This window comes from Rhagoletis pomonella, unplaced genomic scaffold (genome assembly GCF_013731165.1).
Source record: "Rhagoletis pomonella isolate Grant_MI unplaced genomic scaffold, Rhpom_1.0 Rhpom_scaffold_00005, whole genome shotgun sequence".
In the NCBI taxonomy this organism is placed as follows: domain Eukaryota; kingdom Metazoa; phylum Arthropoda; class Insecta; order Diptera; family Tephritidae; genus Rhagoletis; species Rhagoletis pomonella.
Window position 1 is genome coordinate 74365107 of NW_023458559.1, and position 21224 is coordinate 74386330.

The 21224-nt window shown below is 35.1% G+C and overlaps 2 protein-coding genes across 3 annotated transcripts; one reads left to right on the top strand and one right to left on the bottom strand.

Annotated features, from left to right (window-relative positions):
* The first annotated feature begins 330 nt into the window (after positions 1-330).
* Positions 331-2145, top strand: LOC118739976 (charged multivesicular body protein 7). Its single transcript, XM_036471478.1, has 4 exons — positions 331-867; positions 925-1138; positions 1193-1402; positions 1460-2145. Exons 1-4 carry the CDS (start codon positions 331-333, stop codon positions 1966-1968), a joined length of 1470 nt encoding a protein of 489 aa, XP_036327371.1. The 3' UTR covers positions 1969-2145.
* A 3517-nt stretch (positions 2146-5662) lies between these two features.
* Positions 5663-21224, bottom strand: LOC118739509 (rho-related BTB domain-containing protein 1-like; the record flags this gene model as incomplete). Of its 2 annotated transcripts, none has more annotated exon segments than XM_036470877.1 (12): positions 5663-10659; positions 10733-10919; positions 13609-13873; positions 15455-15697; positions 15776-15946; positions 16022-16135; positions 16205-16463; positions 17077-17162; positions 17665-18112; positions 18200-18397; positions 18488-18591; positions 21171-21224. In XM_036470877.1, coding segments are annotated over 11 exon segments (2106 nt in total), but the record flags the coding sequence as incomplete, so codon positions are not given.

The window sequence follows — 21224 nt, forward strand, 5'->3', positions numbered from 1 at the left end:
GAAAAATTTAAAATTTTTTTTTAACTTAAAGTTACTCTCTCATCCTAATTAAAACGACAAATTAATACCCTTCTGTATCTTTTATTATTGAATGATTTTATATTTCAATTTAATAGAATTAAAGCGAAAGGAGTTTATGAAGAATTTTAGCAATCCTACTATTCATTATTTCTTACATAAGTACTATGACATGCAACTCTGCATGTTTGAAAACGAATGCGTCAGTTGAATAATAACAAAAATAGCACAGTGAGGACGCAATTTCTAGACAATAAACAAAACGCAATTAATAACAATTTCGATACTAAAATATAGAAAACTGCAAATTAAATGCATTCTGCTGCTTCAACCCCAACGAGGTTACCTGAATCTGATCCCAATGCCAATAGAAGCACTGCGAGCAAATCGGATGAGTTTGAGGATGAGAACACTCGTAGTTTTCCCTATCCTGCCTGCTGGAAGGATGATGCACGAATGAACGTCTTATTGGCACCATTCCGTCCGCGCGAGGTAAACCCTGAAAACTACGAATCGAAATTGAAGTTCTGGCAAGACATGATTGCTCAATACTGCGAACACACCGGTACTGGTTGCTTCTGCAAACGCGACTTGCAATTGGTGTTTGCAAGAGGAGATCGTATACCATATGGCTTAGACACGGTGATGACAGAAATGTTGCAGGCCAAGAAAATACGCATCCGTGCCGATTATGCATATGACCCGGAGAATACCTGGAGTGGTTGGGCGATGAATAGTTTTTTTAAACGCCCTATTTCATGGGGCTGGCAGACATTGAAAAGTAAAATGGGACTGCAAGCTCAAATTGACGCAGGACTACTTGAGTATGTGCATTTGGAGGTGATGAAGGTAGGCGAGACGCTACCATATAGCGGTCAGAGTATTATTTTATATTTTCCTTCTTAGAAATTCTGCAAACTACTACAACAAAGTGTGCTGCAACAGCACCAGGGTGAGTTGCTACACTACGATAATTTCGTGGAAATTTCGAACGCTGTATTGGCGCTCAAAGAAGACTGTTTACTTTTGTGCTTGCACGTGCTGAATTGCCAACGAAAAATTGGACTGGAGTACAAGGTGGAGGAAAAAGAACAAAAAATACATCTAATCAAAATACCTTGTGAGTTTATCATGAAATAATAAATGAACGTTATTATAATTAAACCATTTACAGCCCAAAATGATGCAAGTATTGCCATCACCCAGACTGATCGTGCTGTTCACAACCTGAAAATGACGCAAGCAAGTTTGCTAAAACAGCTGGAAACTTTGGAAGAAGATATCAAGGTAAACGAGGAGAAAGCGCGCGCATACCTAAAGGAGAACAAACGCCAATTGGCAAAGACTTATTTGCGTAAAAAGCACTTGATGGAGAAAAATCACGGTGAGTTCAATTAAAAACACTACAATATTTAAAACTAAACAAATGTATTTCTTTCAGAAAAACGTAGCTCTGCACTACACAACATTGAATCGCTCATCACCAGCGTAGACGAAGCACAAAGCCATGGCCAAATACTCGATGCCTACAAGATCGGTTCAAAAGCGTTGCAGAAAGCGCTCAACGACTCTGGACTCAAATACGATAACGTCGATGAAATTATCGCTGATGTACGCGATACCATGGAGACGCATCAAGAAATACAAGACACGTTGGCCAATGCTAATCTTACCGATATAGGAGCAGGAAGCGCTGATTTGAATGACAACGATGCATTGGAGCGCGAATTACAGCAAATACTTGGACAAACGGGACAAACGCCTGTCAGACAAACAAATACTGATGCGAACAGCAACGAGAAGGTAGCAAAAGCTACACCTATCGCCCAACCCAAACCAACGGCTAAAATAACCGATGCCGAACTTTTGGCTATGCTCGAGGGACTTGGTGTAGAAGATGACTCACCGAAAAAAAGCGAAAAGAGTGCTCGATCTGCAGTCGCTGAATGAAAGGGTTGGAATGGGTCAACCGAAGTTGTACTAATTTGACAGCTATTTTACGTGTATGTTCAGAATGATTGTTTAACTAAATTGTTGGCCGTTGCCATTGCGGAGGAAGGCTCACTACTTATATTACTCGTATTTATTTTATTAACAGTTTAGGTGAAATAAACACATTGATAAAATATAGTATGTAAATGAAAATAAAGTTTAGCAAAAATTAAAACCAGACCTGTTGGAGTTCTATTTATAGTTTCTACTTTCATGTTTATTTAATGTAAATATACCCATACATTATTACACACATTACGTTAATTCAAGTTTTTCTGTTTCGTTTAAATCTATGTATACATATTTAAATTTTATACGAATACAAAATCCTACTCATTAAATTGCATTTGATGAGTACTTCACTTGGTAATTTAACCTTTAACAACTTATAGATAGTTTATTCAGATTGCTTTTCACCGCAAAAAAGGAAAAAAATTCTTTTCTCTTGTTTTGCCCCATCTCATTTTGAATTATAACACTTTTTCTTAAAAATGTGTAAATCCGTTTTAGCGAAGATTAGTTTTCGAGTTTATCAAAAAAGTATGCAGTTTCCAGGAATATGTTTTGTTTAAATATCTTGGACTTTACAAAGAGGTTATAAAAAAGCTTAGTGAGGCCAACTTTATTAAATTACTGAAAAACTTATTAATTACGGGAACTCATGAATAGAAAAATTAAATATGCAAAATGTTAAATTAAATCTAATACAAAATATTAATTATTTTAATTTTGTACGGAGGCAAAACTGCCTTTTAATCTTTGCTCTATTTATTTATGTATGTTCTATGAAAGCCTAATTTCTTTTAATACTATTAAATCTTTATTTATTTTTGACGTGAAATTTGTTTAGAAAGAATTAGTTTTCAAAAAATTCTAAAAAGATTTTCAGTTATTAAGTTTTTTACTACAAAAAATATTCGAGAAAAAGAAGCTTAAAATAGCAAAACACATACATATATAAGACAATTTAGTATTTTTTTTTTTACTTTTAAAAGTTGATATTATTACTTTGTTCAAAAATAATATTTTTTTTGAAAAACTCCTTTTCTAATATTTAAATACAACCCAAATCAAAGCATTCGCCATTGAGTGCAACTCCACAGTGGAAGCCGCCATGCTAGTTAACCAGTTGGCAGAAGAGGTGATCTGCAGGAAGCGACGGAAGGGTGGATCGAACAAGTACTGCTTGCTTATAATTCTGGACGTAAAGAGTGCATTTAATACTGCAAACTGGGAAAAAGTACTCCATGTCCTTCAGAAGTTTCAACTTCCAGCTAACCTTCTGAAGATTATAAGTAACTATGTAGGTATCTGACGGACCGGATATTAATTTACCAAACACAAGCCATAAAATATAATATATCCGCTGGTGTGCCACAAACATCCGTTTTCGGATTACGACGGCGTTCTACGACTTCCAGTTTTCCGATAAAGAGATATATAGGTTTAAATAGAATTAACACTGCCACAAGTAGGTCTATTGTGCCCTCAGCTCATCACAGCACTACATTTAGCCCTAAAGACTCCATCAATTTCAGAATAGATCCCGAGGGTAGAGAGTGATCCATAGATGTCGCATGCTCTTCTCCCTTCTCCGTGAAACGGTCCCACATTCCAGGAGGAGGTGCAGTGAAGTGTCTCCCCGTCCGAACGTCCGAAATGCCGTTAGGCTCAAGACTACGGGGTAGTTTGTATGCAGGTGCTACGGACATCGTAGCATAGCGTCAACTTTAGTCGGGCGGATTGACTTAATGATCTCGGATCTGCAGTTTGGGACGAACTTCGAAGTTTCTTTAGAGGCTGAAGACTCGCGTGCGGACTTGAGGATCGCTGGCTCGGTGAATGTCTACTTATACAGTCGGGCCGAACGTGGAGAAAGACCCAGGAGCAGCAGTCTACCGCAATATTTTTCTACCAGAAATATTGGCCATAAAGCTACTTAGCAGCAACCTGTCTGCGTTAAAGGCAATACTATAGTACAGAATTTCCTCTAGAAGAGTGGCCAAGTACAGGGCGGCTTTGGATTTGTTACATAATGGTACAGACGTACATCTCTACTGGGTTCCGGGGCGTACCGGTGTCACGGGCAACGAGGAGGCCGACAGGTTTGCCAAAGAAGGCGCTCTGTCGCCTGCTGATAGTGAAAGTGCCGCCTTCCGCGAAGCGATTAAACGGCAGCTTAATCCGTTCATGATCTGGAAAGCGCTGAATATCTGGACCAAAGCACAAGCTTAGATAATGCCCAGGAGTATGTACAGAGGGTTTGACGCTAGGCGTAGGGTTTGACGCAAGGCATTGCCTGCTGGCGCCCTTTTAAACTGGCTCCGATCAATTATAAAGACCGTTGGAAATACAGAACGAAAGACGCAAGGCATTGCCTGCTGGCGCCCTTTTAAACTGGCTTCGATCAATTATAAAGACCGTTGGAAATACAGAACGAAAGAGATAGCGGCGGAAAATCTCCTGCGATGACACTGTCATTAGCAGATTGCCTCCTAGGAGCAGGATCTCTGCCTAATCTGGAGCCGCCACCAAAATAGAGTAAAACAAGGTGTTTCAGTTTCACAAAAGGACTGCGTTGTTCTTCGTTACAACTGCCCATTAGCTGTCTAATGTGGTCTTAGTTTATTAGCCACGCATTGACTAGCCAGCTAACCTAGCCTAACCTATCCTATCGACCAGAATTTTAAATGCTACACACTCAAGTATTTCAGACTCACTCTTTTATTACAGCAAATACATCTCGCTTTACTTTTGAGCGCAATGTTTCCACCTACGGTGACCATCCGTCATGTGTTGTACGGGACAGTCCTCTTTTTTCGTCAATTTTCCTTGTAATTTATTTATTTTATAAGCGACGCCAATATTCTGCATGTATCCCGTATTCAGTGTTCGGTATTTCGACGCCTTATAAAAAATTATAATACTTTCGCTGACCTGCTCCTCCAATTTGTGGTGTGCGTCCTGATGTTATAACATAAATGCAGGGACCTACAATTTTACGCTGCCTCCGAACGGCAAATAGTTTTATGAGAAGCTTTTTTAAGGCTGAAATACACTCGGAGGTATGCCATTGCCTGCCTAAGGGCGACCGATGTTAGAAAAAATGTTTTTCTAATTTACATGTATCGAATAATGCGTTTAATACCACTCGTGCGTCACAAGTAGTCGGTTTTAAGATCTGTTAGCGTTTGTGGAGAAAATTTGCAAAATAAATTGTTTACCGTATGCGGCTGCCATAAATATGGTCACCATAAGTATACCTATATAAAAATTTATAAAAACGTACTAACGATACTTCAAACATGTACAAAGTTTGAGAAAGTACTAAACAAATTAAAAATCACCAATTCAAAAACATCGCCAATTTTTCGTAATATTTTCCTTTTTATTTATTGCACATGTACATTATTTCCAGCTACCATATACTGCAAAATTTTCAATTTTATGTTTTCTTTTATTGTAGTATTATTTATGTATTTAATTTGCTTATGTTTAAGATTTCAAATTTGAAATTATTAATGTCATAATTTTTATATAGTATGTATGTATGTATGTAGTAAATAACGAAAAAAAAAATTAATTTTATACAATACAAAAATATGTGCTAAAAATATTTTCTTTTTATTATTACATACGTCTACATTTTTATATTTAATATTAATATACATTTAATTTTAATAGTAATTTTAAAACTAATACTATAACTTTAGGTATATATCAGGCAAGTTCTGCAATTCACTTCCGAGTGAATTTCAACCAAAGTCACATTGAATGGGGCTAAAATTAAGTCGGAATTGAATTGCAGAACCTGCCGGCAAATGTTTGTATATATGTATATTGCTAGCTGTATGAATCGATGCTTGATAAAAGGTAGACGATGTGTATGAGCGTGTTTCTATGTTTCTATGTTACGATTGATTGATTGATTGATTTATAGGTTGTACATACCTAACATACATACAAATGCATGCACTTCTGTCTATACACGCTTTAATGTAGCTTCCTCGCCCATAGCTGATTGCTGACACAAGCAGAAAGCAGGGAAGATACCTATTACATTTAAATAGCCAAAAGCAGTCTTTTTGTTTTACCTCAAACTAGTTAGTTATGAATGCTACATACATAGATAGTAATCGAGCAGTATAGTGAAAGAAATTATAAAATAATTTTTTTTTTATAGATGTTATTTCCTTAGGGTTTTTTGTGTCAGTAACCAGCTGCTTACAGAAAATGTGCTTTTATGCTAAGTATTTTATTTTGAAAAGCTAAAAAGGAGTTTCACTTTATTATGCTTTATTTAATTTAATTTTATTGTGTTTTATTTTGTTTAATGCTATTTTAAATCATTTAATTTTGATTTATTAAATTTATTTCAAATTTTAAAACATTTTTTTTTCATAGTTATTTGCTTTTACTATTTTCAAGGTATCTATAATTAAATTACATATTTTGTTTATTAAAATTTTTTCGCGTATATTATTATTATTATTTTTTTTTTTTTGGGCATATTGACTAGGTTCCGACAATTTCGCTTTTGTGCTTAAACCTTTACTGAGAAAATGTTAACAAAATTATGTAATATTATACATACATGGTATAACTATTGTTGATTTTTCATTAGGAGTTTCCATATCGAAGACTTCGCACACTATAAATTTCCAACTGAACATTGAATTACCTGCGTTGCACTAAAATGGATTAAAAACGTTCAGTATGGCTGCGTTTCTTTATACATTCCGAATAATCCCATTTCACAGCCGAAATAAACAGAATTCGTTTGAAATATATGTTAACATATCATTAGGAACGTTGTAAAGAATAAGTAACCAAAAAAAGTTTATTCCAAACGTTCAGAATGAATAAGGAAATGCAGCCTATATGTATTGTAGCAGCTGAAAAACACGATATACTTAAGCGCCCCGCATTCCCAACTCTTCTCCTTAAGTCAAAGGAGATTCATCTAAAAAAATTTCTTATGGCCTCGAAGAATTTAATGGTCGAGGCAAGGTTTAATTATACTGTTGAATTTATGTTCTACCGAAGGGTAACTGTTAAGCCATGCAAGAGTCCTGATTGCCGCTTAGTTCTCAGAGTAGATATTTACATTTCCAAATGGTATTATAATGCCCACCTTTGCTTGAAATATGTACGCTACTAAACTAGAGAGCCAAAATTTGAGATTAAGGGCCGCTTTTATAGTGGAGAGTTAATAATATCAATACAGAAGTTTACTTTAAATTTTTGTTCTTAAAATCGAGAGTTAACTTCCCAATAGGACTTCCTGTCAAACTTTGCAGACGTTATTAGCTTCATCGAAGCTTTTGTACACTCATTTTTTTCTTTTACAGGACTATACTTAGTTTAATTTCCATATTCGCATTAATTTACAGCGTAGTGGGGTTCTACGAGTTGCAACACTAAACATTGACTTTAAAAAATCTATACACAGCAGGTATACCTAAAAATGTGCAACAGGTTCCAGGGAATGTTACCTGGTCCTCTTATAATCCTGCTCAATGAATAAAGTTCTTTAGGCAGACGAAAGCCCTATGGAAAACCTTTATTTTCAAATGTCACAAAGGAAAGGTGCAATATGAAATTGGCTGTATGAGGGTTGGGTAATTGTTAGAAGTTTTTGGCGATAGAAATGTTCTTCTTCTTCTTGTTTTTTGGCACTATAACCATTTGTCAGTCTGAGACGAGAACATAAATCTCCATCGATTGCCTATCTCCGATCCGTTTCTCGTATGAATTGTAAACAGGTTTTCTTCTTTGATTGGTATTTTCATTGCTTTCATGCGTTTGACTACGTTCATTTCATTTTAAATATCGTACAGCTCGACCTTCCAGCCTTCTCATCTTTGTTTGACATCCGTCCTGTTTCTGTGCCATAGAAAAGGACGGGCATGATCGAGAAAGGGATATACATTTCAATTGCCTACCGAGACCAAAATAGTACTTATTTGCAAAAGTTATTCTTCACCTCTAGGCTAACATTATTGGTGGTGATGCTGCTGGATTCTGGGTAGAGAAAACCCATTACTACACACTTCAATGATTTAACTTTCAGTGATGTATGTCCCAATATGCGAAGATTCTTTGTGTGTTACTAGGAGGTACTCCATCGTTTTCTCGTTTTCCGCTAAACCAGCTTATTTTGCTAAGAACAACTGAACCGGTTCAACTGTTCTCTTAACAGCAAAAGCGATTATTTACGAAAAAAAGAGCTTTAAGCAAAAAATAACTTGTCCGTCCAGTATATTGGACACAGGTATTGAAAGGATTAAAAGCCCTGAAAGATTGTCATCTTTTTATGCGCATAAAGCCAGCTTTTTCTCCGACTAAAATTTTTGTGCTACAGACGCGAGATTTCCATACATTATATATATCATTATACTGTAAGGAAAATCTCAAGATTTGAAATGATACAAAAAAATGCCGAAACACGTGAAATTAATAAGATTGGGTCCTAGATTCGGATCTGTATACAAAGATATTTTCATTTTCATGAAACAATATTCTAACTTTAACAAGGAAAAAACTAACAAAAAATAAAACGTTTGTATTTTTTTTTAATTTGTATTAAAAATCAAGCTATTAGCGATGAAAATCGATGTATAAATAAACTAGTTTTGAATGGTTGAATGAAAATGTGCAATAATTTTTTGTATGAAATGGGGCCAGGAAATAATGTTACTCATACGCCACATCGTACATGGCAGTACACGAACATACTCGCACATGGCGTATGAGTGACATTTTCCATGTTACAGACTGGGGTTTTTTTTTTATTCGCAAAGCAGACTTAAAATGAAAATATCTTGGGAAAATGACTTGATCTAGAAGAACGCTATGCAGATCCGTAATCTACGACCCAAAATTAAGGTTACGTGTCTCGGCGTTTTTTGTGTGTCATTTTAGCTTCCTTACATTATTGGCTTGGTGAAACTTTTAAAATGTATTAATCTTAAAAAAACTCTGAAAAGCGCATGGCCGAACCGTTTTCCTACAGTGTTAAGCCTTTTGCTTCAATTGCCCTTTCGAATACCAAATTTTAATGTCAGTAGCCGTTAAATATAGATTTATATTTTCCGATCAAATTTAACCGTTATTTTATGATTTTTATTTTTTCGACAGATTTTGGAATAGATTTAATAGTTTTTTTTTCGATCCAATCGGATATAAAATCGGAGTCTCCATTATAACGGTTAAAAATGATTGAAAAATAAGAATCCGAAACCAAAAAAATATGACCAAATATCGATTAAATTTTACCGGAAAAATAAAAGTTGAAATTTGGTTTTATGATTTTTATTTTTTCGGCAAATTTATGATAGTTATTTTTGGACTGTTTTTTGATAGTTATTTTTTTATCATATTATAAGAGTTATTTTCAAATTAATATTTTTTCTTCATAACGTGAACGTAGTCAAACGAATGAAAAATAAGTATCCAAAATAACGATTATTTTTATCGAAAAAAATACAACAGACTAATTAAATTTGACAGGAAAAATACAATTAAAATTTAACGATTATTCTTGATCGGAAAAATAAAAATAAAAAAAAAATTACGATTTTGCAAAGATCTAAGAATAAAAATCTTGATATTTTCGGACCTTGCTTAAAACCACGGAAACCCCTAAGAGTATTTTTATAAATTATTATTTTTTATCTATTTTATGGCATCTAAAGTAAAGAATTGCTCCGTTTTTCTTCATTGTAGGCTAGCTGGCACTATACTTAATTAGCTGATTTAATTATTATTTTTTTTTTTGAAATATTGTTTGTTGCCATTTTCAATTTCTACGCTATGCATTACAATTATAATTCGCATTTTTGTTTTTACTCAATATGTTTTCATCTAAGAATGTTGTATTTATGTGTGTGTGTATTACTTTGCCCGCTTAAATATTTGTGTATCGCTTATATGACTAATGGCTAGACAATAGTTTCCCTATTTTTAGCGCTTATCCGAAATTCCATTTTTTTTTGTCCCCGTTTACGGTTTTTTTTTACTATTTTTACTGGTGTACATTCAGAATTCTCAACTATTGCTGATTTTAAGTTTTGCAAATATGTATGCACATATGTACGCTTATGCTTTTGTGTTGTTAATAATTTGTTGTTTGTAGACATTTACTATATTGCTCATACATTTTGCTGGTGTTTTTTGTTAATTGATTTAATATTGCATACAATTTGTGAAAATTGTTTTGACAGCGTGGATGTAATCAAAAATTTGAGAGATTCGTAAAACTGCGTGTCTTGGGTTGATTTGGTTTTATTGATTTTTTAACTGAGCATTTAAGATGTTGTTAATTTTTAATTAGTGCTGTTAGTTTTGTTTTAAATAGTTCCTTTTACTTGGATCTTGCCACTTTCTGCTGCCAGGTTTGTATTTTCTAACTGCTGTTCCGCTGCTTCTTGCACGCTGACGAATTGCTCGCGTTCGTGTTGTTGTTGCTGTTGCCGTTGCTCTTGCTGCTGACTTTTGTGCCTTATAAGGCCGTCGTAAGCATTTTCAGCATGCTGGCTATAACAATTTTGGTATTGTTATGTATAAATTTGAAAAAGTATTAAAATACTTAAAATTGTACAAATGAAACAAATCAGCACGGGCAAAATCACTATGAAACGCAGTGATCTGGAATGCAGATATACGAAGTAATTATAAGGAAATAATATTGATTTTTTTTTGATCAATTTAAATCACCTACCTTCTTTGCCCGATGGCTGGATGTCAGAGATTCAAATCTACCTCAGCCGCCTCGAGGTCAATGTGATTCATTGAATTCGCTGTGCTATTGAAAATTTGATTATCTGTTGTGCTATGCTCGTTGGTACCACCACCACCATTGCCATTGGGATCGTTGCCACGCTTTGATTTACCAGCGCTGCTGCTGCCTAATAGCCAAGAGAATACTTTGTCCAAATTTCAATATTAATAAAACAGTGCATGATTTGCAGGAGCAGGGTGTGTGTGTATTTTGTTGTATGAGTGTGTTAAGGAGCTAAGTATGTCGGGTATGTATGTAGGTTTGTAATTGAGAATTTAGCGTAATGGGTCTTGGTTTGTGGGAGTTGCACAGTGACGCAAGCTGTTAGATTCAAGCTTGACATTTTTTTTTTTGATGAAGCTGGGCATGAATTGAAATTTTAAAGAAAGAAAACTGTTTGGCAAACAAAAGTTAGTAAATAAGTAGAAAAAACTAGCAAAACTCATAAAAGTAGAACTAAAATATAAGCAAAATGCAATAAAATAAAAAAGTAAAATGCAATAAACTATTAAAATAAAACAAAAAAGCAGGAGGGTCTAATGGTACAAAATCCGAATAAGGCACGACCTTCATTAATTGATGAAATCTATCATCTATCTCATTCCAGGATATTTTCAATAAAATATTCAAAAATAATTTTTTTTTTTTTGAAATTTCGCACTCATTTGTTTTTTAGCCGAACGTAGGGGTGGCCTTTTTGATATTTTTAGTCATATCTTCGGCATTTACAGTCGGATTTTAAAGTATGATATATCGATGTTCTTGCGTTGAGACATTTTTTTTTAGTTTCAAAGTTCATTGGCCTCAGGTATCCCGGTGTAGTAGTTCCTATCACACTAACGTACCACCCTAATGTCAATAAATTAAAACTCTCCAAAACAATTACATTTTTGCTCAGGGAGTATTTTGATTATTTCAGTAGAACTATTAAAAAACAAATATTGTCACCGGTAAAGGTAAAAAGGCCAACCCTGGGCTCGGCGATATATATTTTGTTGAAATTGCCTTGCAAAAATACTTTAGACTGAACGCCGAACTTTTTTGTTTGCTTGTAAAGTGTTACGGTCTAGTGCCTAGCCACTCTTTATGCAATACCGTAGTGTGCAATGAGGAGTCGCATTTTCTCTTTTTCTGTTTTTGAACACTGAAAGTGCTTGTATCACTCAGTGAGACCCTGATACCGCTAGACGCGACGAGAAACATTTTGACAGGGCTAAAAGGGCCTGTAGGTGGAAAAGCTAGGCTTCTCGAAAGAAAGACCTTATATTAACGACGATGCACCCTGTTTTCACTCTTAGACTACAATTCTCTGTTTACTGTTTTGAATCCGTTGATCTTGAGCTGGTGGCTGGTTGGCTGGCGGGCTAATAATGTGTCAGGAAGGTGCGGACTAGAGCCTCCGAGTAATTTTTAAAAATCATTTTTGTTTTTTATTCTATTTTTTTTTTTATTATATGTTTTGTTTTATGTATTTTCTGTCCTCGCAGCTCACTTAGTCCGCAATACTGCCGTCTGTTAGAATACAATTTTAATCAGATCAATTGCGCCGTTAATCCGGACTAACGTTGCCGTCTGTCTATGCTATAAGAAAAATGTGGTTGAACGTTGAATTGACATTTAAAACTTGTTTTGGTCTTCAAGGAAGGGTGTGAAACATTTTTAAAGTTTCGATATAATGATATTGATCCCTATAGGGATCGTAGTCTCTTTGATAATAAAAAAAACATCAGGCAACGAATTTAAAATATATACAAATAAAATTATAGTTTAAAAAACTAAAACTTCCCTATTATAATTGCCATTCGTACTGTCATCAGGTATGTAACTTGAGAATAGAAAACGCTGCATCTTTTAGGCGCATCAATATTACATAGTTACATCCCGAGCTAATAAAAGGAAGGTAAAAATATGGTATAAGAAATAGGAAATGTAGTGAGTAACAAAGTAGGCTCACAAGGCATCTATGTGTGTAAGGATGTACATTTGTAGGCGGAGCAGTTTCGAATTGATTGGAAAATGTGCTTTCATTTACAGCTAAGATTTCTGTTTTGTACATTTTTTTTTCTGTGTGTTATTGGAGGATCTTTTTTGATGACTGAACTATGTAAGTAGGTATGTATGTGGCATATGGCAAATACAAACCCAAGCTACACGAGTATGCAAGTAGAAAAATAAAAAACTGTAGATATAACCTGCAAATGCAGTATGAAATTATGTATGTAGATAATCAAAAATATAATTTCATAAATTTTTTTCGATAATTAAAGCTATTGTACGCGCTTTTTGAAAGCCTGTTATACATACATATATACAGACGTAAATCACTGCTAAAAACACATATGTACATATGTATATACATATATTTAAAAAATTTAATACTTTTTAACCGACTTCAAAAAAAGAAGGAGGAAGCTTATCAATTCGTCGGAATATTTTTATATTTTTTTATGTATGTTACCGGATAACTTTAGACCACTTGAACCGTTTTCGATTTTTTGTTTGTTTTTTTTTTTAACGGAAAGATGGTACCTCAAGGATGGTCCCATAATAATTAGGTTTAGTTCCAATCCTTGTGTCATGAAGAAATTAAGTTTTACATAAGCATTGAAGTCGGTTGTATTCTTGCTTAAAAATTACTTGTTATTTGTTGTTTTTTTTTTTAATTCTGCACACTTTTTACTGACACAGCATTTCACTTTAGTTGTTTGCCAAAAGTCAATTTCCAGTTGTTGTTGTCGTCGTCGACGTTGTCGTCGTTTGTTAATTGCTCAGTCAAGTAAAATTGTTGTTGTTTGAAACATTGCTTGAACACTTACCCCCAGTAAAGCAGAGGCAACCTTCATCATCACTACGCGAATCGCGCCGTGAATTCTTTAGCTCTTTATTCATTTCATTTATGCAGCGTTGATAGTAATCATAATCCTTTAAATACCACACTGGTGGCCAACGATGTTCACGCAGGTATTCTTGATTATCCTGATGCAGTGCTTTGAGGCCTTTGAGCGAGAATTTACAAATTATATTGTAATTGACACACAGATATGACATACACCATTCGGCCAATTGGTGAGCGTTGTGTAGCTAAAATGGGAAGGGGGGAGAGGGCAAAGTTAGAAAATGTCAGTGAGGAAAATTTCGATAAAGCTATGTAGCGTAGTCACTTTTAGGCTGAATCCACACCGAAGACGACAAAACGTTTGGTGGTGGCGTATAGAGCAAGAGTATATTACCAACTTCTTATTATTCAATCCATACCAAATGAGTCGTAACCAAAATGTATTTAACAAAGTGTGAGTAAATTTGACATTGCTCTCATAAGAACCATCCTATTAAGTCAAATTGAAGTGTATGAATTTTGAATCGTTTATTTACAAAGACGCGCTGAGTTGTCCATCACACCTTGGTCGTAACACGACACAAATGGGATAGAAAAAAATGTTTTCTTGTCGGTCGTCAAAAAAAAAAAACGTTTTGTCGACTTCGGTGTGGGTTCAGCCTTAACCATTGGATTTTTCCGCCTTCAGTGAGCTCTAGGAAAATTTTACACTCAATTTTTTTTTTGTCGAACATTTTGACCTCTAATTACCCTTTCAATGAGCTTTATTGAGCTTCTTCTTTGGACGCACAGTGCTTTGATCCCAAATAAATAATGGGCAAAAATATAGTTTTTGGGCGAATTTTGTGAGTAAATTTGAGGTCTTCTTGAGGGTTTCTTACAAAAAGAATACCCAACTGTATCCTAAGACAACTACAAAATTACAATTTATTTAGAATTACAAAATTACAATTTTTAGAATTTAGTAAGTTAAGACGTTGCCTTTCAACATCATCTTCTACTTTTCATAGTTTTAAATCATCTACAGTGAAATCGTGATTATTAGAATAGGGATATCGTTTTGATATCAAAAAAATTTGAACAAATTTGACATTGAAATACACACAAAACGGTAAATAGCAACATTTGCTGAAAGAAAAATTTTTAAAACTCGGTAATGGTTTGGGGAAATAAACTCTCTTCTTCATAAGCCGAAAATCCAATCGTAGGCCTTTGGCATATCATGAAGACCTAGCTAGCAAAAATGACTGCCAATGCATTTCTTGAGTCGAATTGAGTTCTAGAGGTTTTTTTGTGCAATGTTATCGAAGCAGAACCATTTTCTGAATTTTCTAAATTTTATGTCGTAGCGCGTAAAAGATTTATAGGAAGCGAAGAAGACTCTGCATTATATTATCATAAAACATATTTTCTGAATTTTTGGTTTTTAAAATAATATATTCTTGATTTATTAAAACAAAAGTTATGTAAATACTAATAATTTGGATTTAAAACTAACCAAAATATAAAAAACAGCCCTAAGAATACGAAAATGCATGTTTTTTTAATCGGCTGGATTTCAATGTCCGCAACTGTATATTGAAAATACAAATGTCATTTGACTTATGGCATATGAATATGTGGATGCCACACCTAACAAATTATATTTATTGGTCAATATTATTGAAGATTTAACTAAGTTTTAACTTAAATCTACTGCCTTTCGAGATTTAATTTTATATGACAAATCTCGAAAGATTTAACGTTAAATCTCGTCAGAGGGCTAAATCTTCATTAAATCTCGCAATGGAGACATAGCCTAACTCAATATTAGTTTTTCTTCTCACCTTCACTGGCTCCAGCAGCTTAAGACAATGATCGACCGTTTCATTTGTTTCATTCTGCGAAATCATTGTTAAGTCTTCAATTACACGACATTCCACCAAATTCAATAGGCGTGGCAAACATAAACGATTAGCCAATTCTAGAAGGTTTAAGCATTTATCTGCGCAAATTGGAGGTATTTCATCTGTGTACAAATAGCAGAGCAACTTATGAAATGTATAAATCGTGACACCGGGAAAGACGATCTGAAAAAAGGATAATATTTTTTTACCTTCAACTTCTTTTGATGTGTGTTTTTTTTTTTAACATGCACCCATACTCACCACACTTGAGTGCGCCTCACGAAAGTCGCCAGCCAACATGGCGCGCATAACATCACAGCGTGCAACTAAAATGGCGCGATGTGCCTTCATTTGACCATCGTCCAACTCGAAAGTGACATCGCTGAAGCAACCATCGCCAATGCAATGTTTCTCCATATTCTCTTTAATGCTCTAATTACATTAAAAAAGAGAACAGTTTGATATTTTATCGACATAAAAGCGCTTCAAATACATATGTATACATACAAAGCATAAATGTTGATTGGGTTCATCGTTTAGACTGGCTAAAAGTGTTTGTGGCTTGGAAAGTAATAAAGTCAATTGAGGCAGTTCTAAGAAATCAGCAGCTTGTTTAATTTCCTGCATAGCATAAAAGGAAAATAATTAAGTTCAACAACAACAACAACAATTATTTATTCATGCACACACCTGCAAATTGTGAAATTCCCTTTCAATTGTGCCGGTATAGATGAATTGCAGACACTGTTGCAGCGCTGGCGGTGTTACCAGCTTGGTTAATGTGACAATTGTTTGTGTTACATTAATGCCACGCGTATTTTCCATCTGTATTAAGCGTATATTTTGGAAAATGGGATGATGCAGGTCCTTATAGAGATCACTGGGCTTTTTGGTTTCGATTAGCGGTAAGGCCTGATAGCTTGAGCGACGCTTCAGCTGTTCCCACATTCTGTGGCGAGAAGAGATAAAAAGGTTTTAATATGAACGTAAACTGGATAAAAATTTGTTCAATTCGCTTCAACAGTTCGACCCGATTTCGCGCCTTTGAATTGGCTCGTAAAAAGAGATGTTTTGTCTTTGAATCGGGTATTCGATTCGGTTCAACAGCTCGGAAATTAAAAAAACAACATGTACATTTGTGTTAATTTTATTCAGTAAGAATCCAATAATATATACATATGAAGACATGTACATACATAATTCCCTATGCCATTCGCGGTAAGCAATAAAAAAATCTTATTTGATAAAAAAAATTTGCTTTACAATAATGAGTTTAGATTGAATAATCGAATATCTTCATACTTAACAAGAGCAAAAACTAAAGAAGTGGGGACAAAGTTGTCTTTTAAAAATTGGGCGAATGAACTTTGTAAAAAAATGGTTCGGTTTTCGGTTTGGATCAAACATTTGTGGAAAATTTCCGTTCCGGTCAATGGTTCAGTTAATTAGTCGAAAATAGCGGTTAATTCGGCTCAAAACCGGTTCAGATCAAAACCAGTCCACGTCCCTGGCTTTTAGTACATTCTCAAAACTCAATTATTTGGCTACCAAAAAACTCTTACCTCTGTGTTCGCGATTCATGCCTTATCAAGCACTCAGTATCATCATTGAAATCCGCTGTGGTAGCTTCGCCGAAGGTAGAACTCACCTGTAGGAATAAATTTGTTTTATTTTCATGTAGTGTGTATAAACATCAAATAACAAAAATCCGAATACTTCGATTTAACTGTCCCTAGTCTTGAAACTGTTCCCAATCTACAAACTGCTCCTTCCAAAACACCAACGTATTTATTAACTATTATTCCATAAAAAATGCTTAAGCACACAGGATAAACTGTTCCCACCCTTACAGAACACCACAATGTTAATACAAACGCTAAGTAAACTATTCCTAATTTTTCGAACTGCTTTCATCCTCACTCAGCAATACCATATACTGTATTTAACATGTTTTTCGCACCAAATAAAGCCTATTTAATTCGCGAGCTGCTCCTGTTGTTTGTTGCGTAAAGCCAAAAAAAAACTAAAATTGTTGTTCACACCAAAACAAATCTGCTGCCGTTTTCTCAAACTACTCCTTCTCTTACAAATGAATATAATTAAAAAATAGCAAAAAGAAAAATAAAAATAGAATACTATTTTATACTCACCATACTCGATTCACTACTACTCCTACCACCCATATCCGTTAATTCCGTATTCAATAGCCTATAGAAGACGTTCGACGCAGCCGCCAACATAAACCGATGTACCGGAAATTTACTCGTACCCACCACCAGTATGAGATCCGTGTGTGTTTGTGAAATTAACATGTTATACATGTCTTGTCTGTAATTGCCCACCACAACGGTGACTTCTGGTGGTGGCGGTTTGGGCGGTCGGAATGGTGCCTGCAGCAACGGTTTTTGTACTTTTTTCAAATTTGTCATCCAGAAACGTTGCTGTCGGCGCGCAATCAACGCCGAACGTATGGCATTTTCGAATACTTCATTCACACCGAAGTAGGTGAAGACGCTGGTCTCGTAATAGGCTACACCCAGCTCCTTGGCAACGGCACGCGCCTCATCGGGCATGACGAGGTCACTTTTCAGCGCAGCACTGTTATATGTTAACGAGAAGTTTGCGAAGATATTGTAAATAAATAGTTTAGCTAAAACATTTCCAATAAAATATTTATCAATTTACCGCACGAAGGTGCTTCGCTCGCCAAAGTACGATAAATATGTTTCGTCGCGATACATATAACGTAAATCATTTTTACATCCTACCAATATGACGGGTACGTCTGGACAGAAACGGCGTATTTCCGGATACCACATAGCCTTGCAATTGCGCAACGATATTGGGCTGGCAATGGAGAAGCATAGCAGTACGACATCTGACCTGTAGTGGGAAAGTGAAGTGAAGTGTGCGAACAGTTTTTATTGCACCAAAATTACTGAAATACTTTTCTCATGTTAGTCAACTACTTACCGTCCATAAGCGAATCTTCGGTCCTTGTCATGATCACCAAATGTATCCCAGAGTCGTAACGAGACATTTACGCCATCCACTACCTCCCAGGACCGCTCAAGCACCTATAGAAGCATAAGTGGTGTTTAAAACGTTGTCCATAATCAATAATCAATAACTTATTACTGTGATTGGGCAATAAAATTATAATTTAAGGCTTTCAATGAAGGCTCTTGAGAGGTTAATAGATTTGCATACCAAATGTTAAGGAATGTCGTACTATCGCCATTACTCTGGCGACACGCTGGAAAACAAGATACTCAAGAAAATGAAAGGAGGTCATGCTAAACTTACAGCCTATGCGTGTCTATCCAAGACTTAACCCACTCATGACCCAAGTACTATTAAATTTAGTTAGACCTTTTAGCATAAACACGGGGAAAACAGACCTAGTACTCTTTACTAGGAAATATGTACAAGATTCCGGTCAACATAAAGTAGAGTGCGAAGAACGCCGCGGCTGCGCGCTATGAATGCAAAAATATGCTGGCCTGCACCTGGGGTCTATCACCTATTGAATCTTCGCAGAAATCATCTGGACAATGACATTCTGATCTGGTGGACAGTAATGAATAAGAAGACCTTTCCCCAGAAGTACAGAGTGTATATATTTGTATTTTCTATGATTAGCATCACACTGCTGCATTTTCCACCGGCGGATTTGATAGATACGAATATGTATTTATATGCATATGTATGTAGTTCAAAAATGTTAATAGGCTTAATGCCACGCGGCAGTTTTTGTGCAAACTTTTCGGTCAAAGTAGTATATCTTCGTTTAAAGTACAAAACCGCGTAACTGACAATTGCTGCCAAAAATTGGATTTGCTCACACAAGCTCTTGGCTCAATCCTTATCCATTCGTCCTGAAATATACTAGCCAGAAATGCGATTGCTTTATAAAAAAGAGAACCATTTTGAAATATGAGTGTTTTTACTCTCCAGAAAATACAGTGGTCGTCCAGTATAACGTACGCTCCAAATAACGAATGCCTTTTATAAATGTATTGATTACTCTAAATAACGAACGGTTGAAAAAGGGAGCATTCTACATAACGAACGCTTGTTTATTTAGTGTGCTTGAATGACATGATTTTGCATGACTTTTGCGTACGCGGAATTACGATCAGTTCAAAAGAATAACTTCTTACAAGTGGTCGCGTTTATTGAACTGGAAAAATACCCCCGTCGCGTAAACGTTATTAGGTAAAAAAAAACCACATTAAGAAAAATTGGAATATGGGGCTCATGTGTAATATATATACTGATTTTATTGAATTCTCATAATAAAATTTGAGTTCGATACAACGTACTTTTCGATATAGCGTATGAACACAGACGATATATCGCGGTTTTGCATTTTGTTGATACGCAGTTTTGTACTTTAAACGACGATATATGTATGTACAGCATCAACAATTTATTAACGAAGAGACTACGTCGAAGGCTGGCGGGCATGATGATGGCCGACTCGGTGCATTTGTACAGATGGGTCCGAAATGAACAAGGTACCCCCTTGTGCTGCTTTTAATGCACGAGATTTGAACTTATTTAGTAAGATGTAATGTGGAACGATTATCCGTCATCCCTTGTCAAATTTGGTTTGGAGACAAACCGGTTTCGGCGTTGTGCCATCTTCAGTGTCATTTTTCGTTCTGAATAGTTTCTGTTTGTCCGTCACTATTTATAGCCGTGTTAAATCGTCGTTGGTTCATAGTTAGGTACGTCTCAGCGGATTACATATATTCTTTCGTTCAACCAGTAGTTTCAGTTCTGTGTGTACATCCTCAGGTAGAAATTAGCTGTTCACCTCTTTTTTGATTAATTGTTGCATGGATTCGCAGGTAGGTAAAAATCAGTTATTTTCTTTCTCTCTGTATACCATTTTACTATTTTAAGCTTGCATTATAAATGAAAACAAATCAAACTTTAACATGGAAAAAAACCAACTTTTACATGGCCATACGTGGCGTATGAGTAACATTTTTTCCTGCTCATATTTCATCAAAAAAAAAATACGCATTTTTCTATGACCATTCATAACTTTTTTATTTATCCATCGATTCATTAGTAACATGATTTTTTTTTTATAAAAGAACAGGATTTAATACAAATGAAAACAAATTTAGAAAAACAGTCTGTTATTTTGTAAGTTTTTCCCTGTTAACATTTTTTTTAAACAAATTTAAGTATCATGGGAAAATGCTTGGGGGGGGTTAGATTCTCTAACCAGTTAGCAACAATTTTCGAATCGTTATCGCACTTTTTGACGTAAAAATATTCATATTATGCGTCCAAAAAGTGCGATAGCGATCCGAAAATTGTCGCTAACTGGCTACAGAATCTCCCCCTGATCAAGAAAAACAGAATACAGATTCATAATCTACGATTCAAAGTTAAGTTCACGTGTTTTGGCGTTTTTGTTTATGTCACTTCAAAACTTGAGATTTCCCCTACAGTGTTATCGGTGTTAAGCAGACAATATTTAACAACATTTCAATTATTTTACCTATACATACATGTTGCAATCGCGTTTCAAAAAGTTTAATAAAAAATTTATAGCTAATATTACGGTCTACTGTTTTTTAACTAAAATAAGAAGGTACATTTTTTTTTTTAAACTTCTATGAATTTATGTACTTACATCCTTGTAGATTCGATACTGATCGATGGCCCACACTGTAGGCACATGTGTCGA

Bases quoted from the DNA above. Each gene is read 5' to 3' on its own strand.
- LOC118739976 (XM_036471478.1), top strand. From the start codon at position 331: ATGCATTCTGCTGCTTCAACCCCAACGAGGTTACCTGAATCTGATCCC. The intron at 868-924 runs GTAGGCGAGACG...TTTCCTTCTTAG, and splicing joins TGCATTTGGAGGTGATGAAG to AAATTCTGCAAACTACTACA. The intron at 1,403-1,459 runs GTGAGTTCAATT...TATTTCTTTCAG, and splicing joins CTTGATGGAGAAAAATCACG to AAAAACGTAGCTCTGCACTA.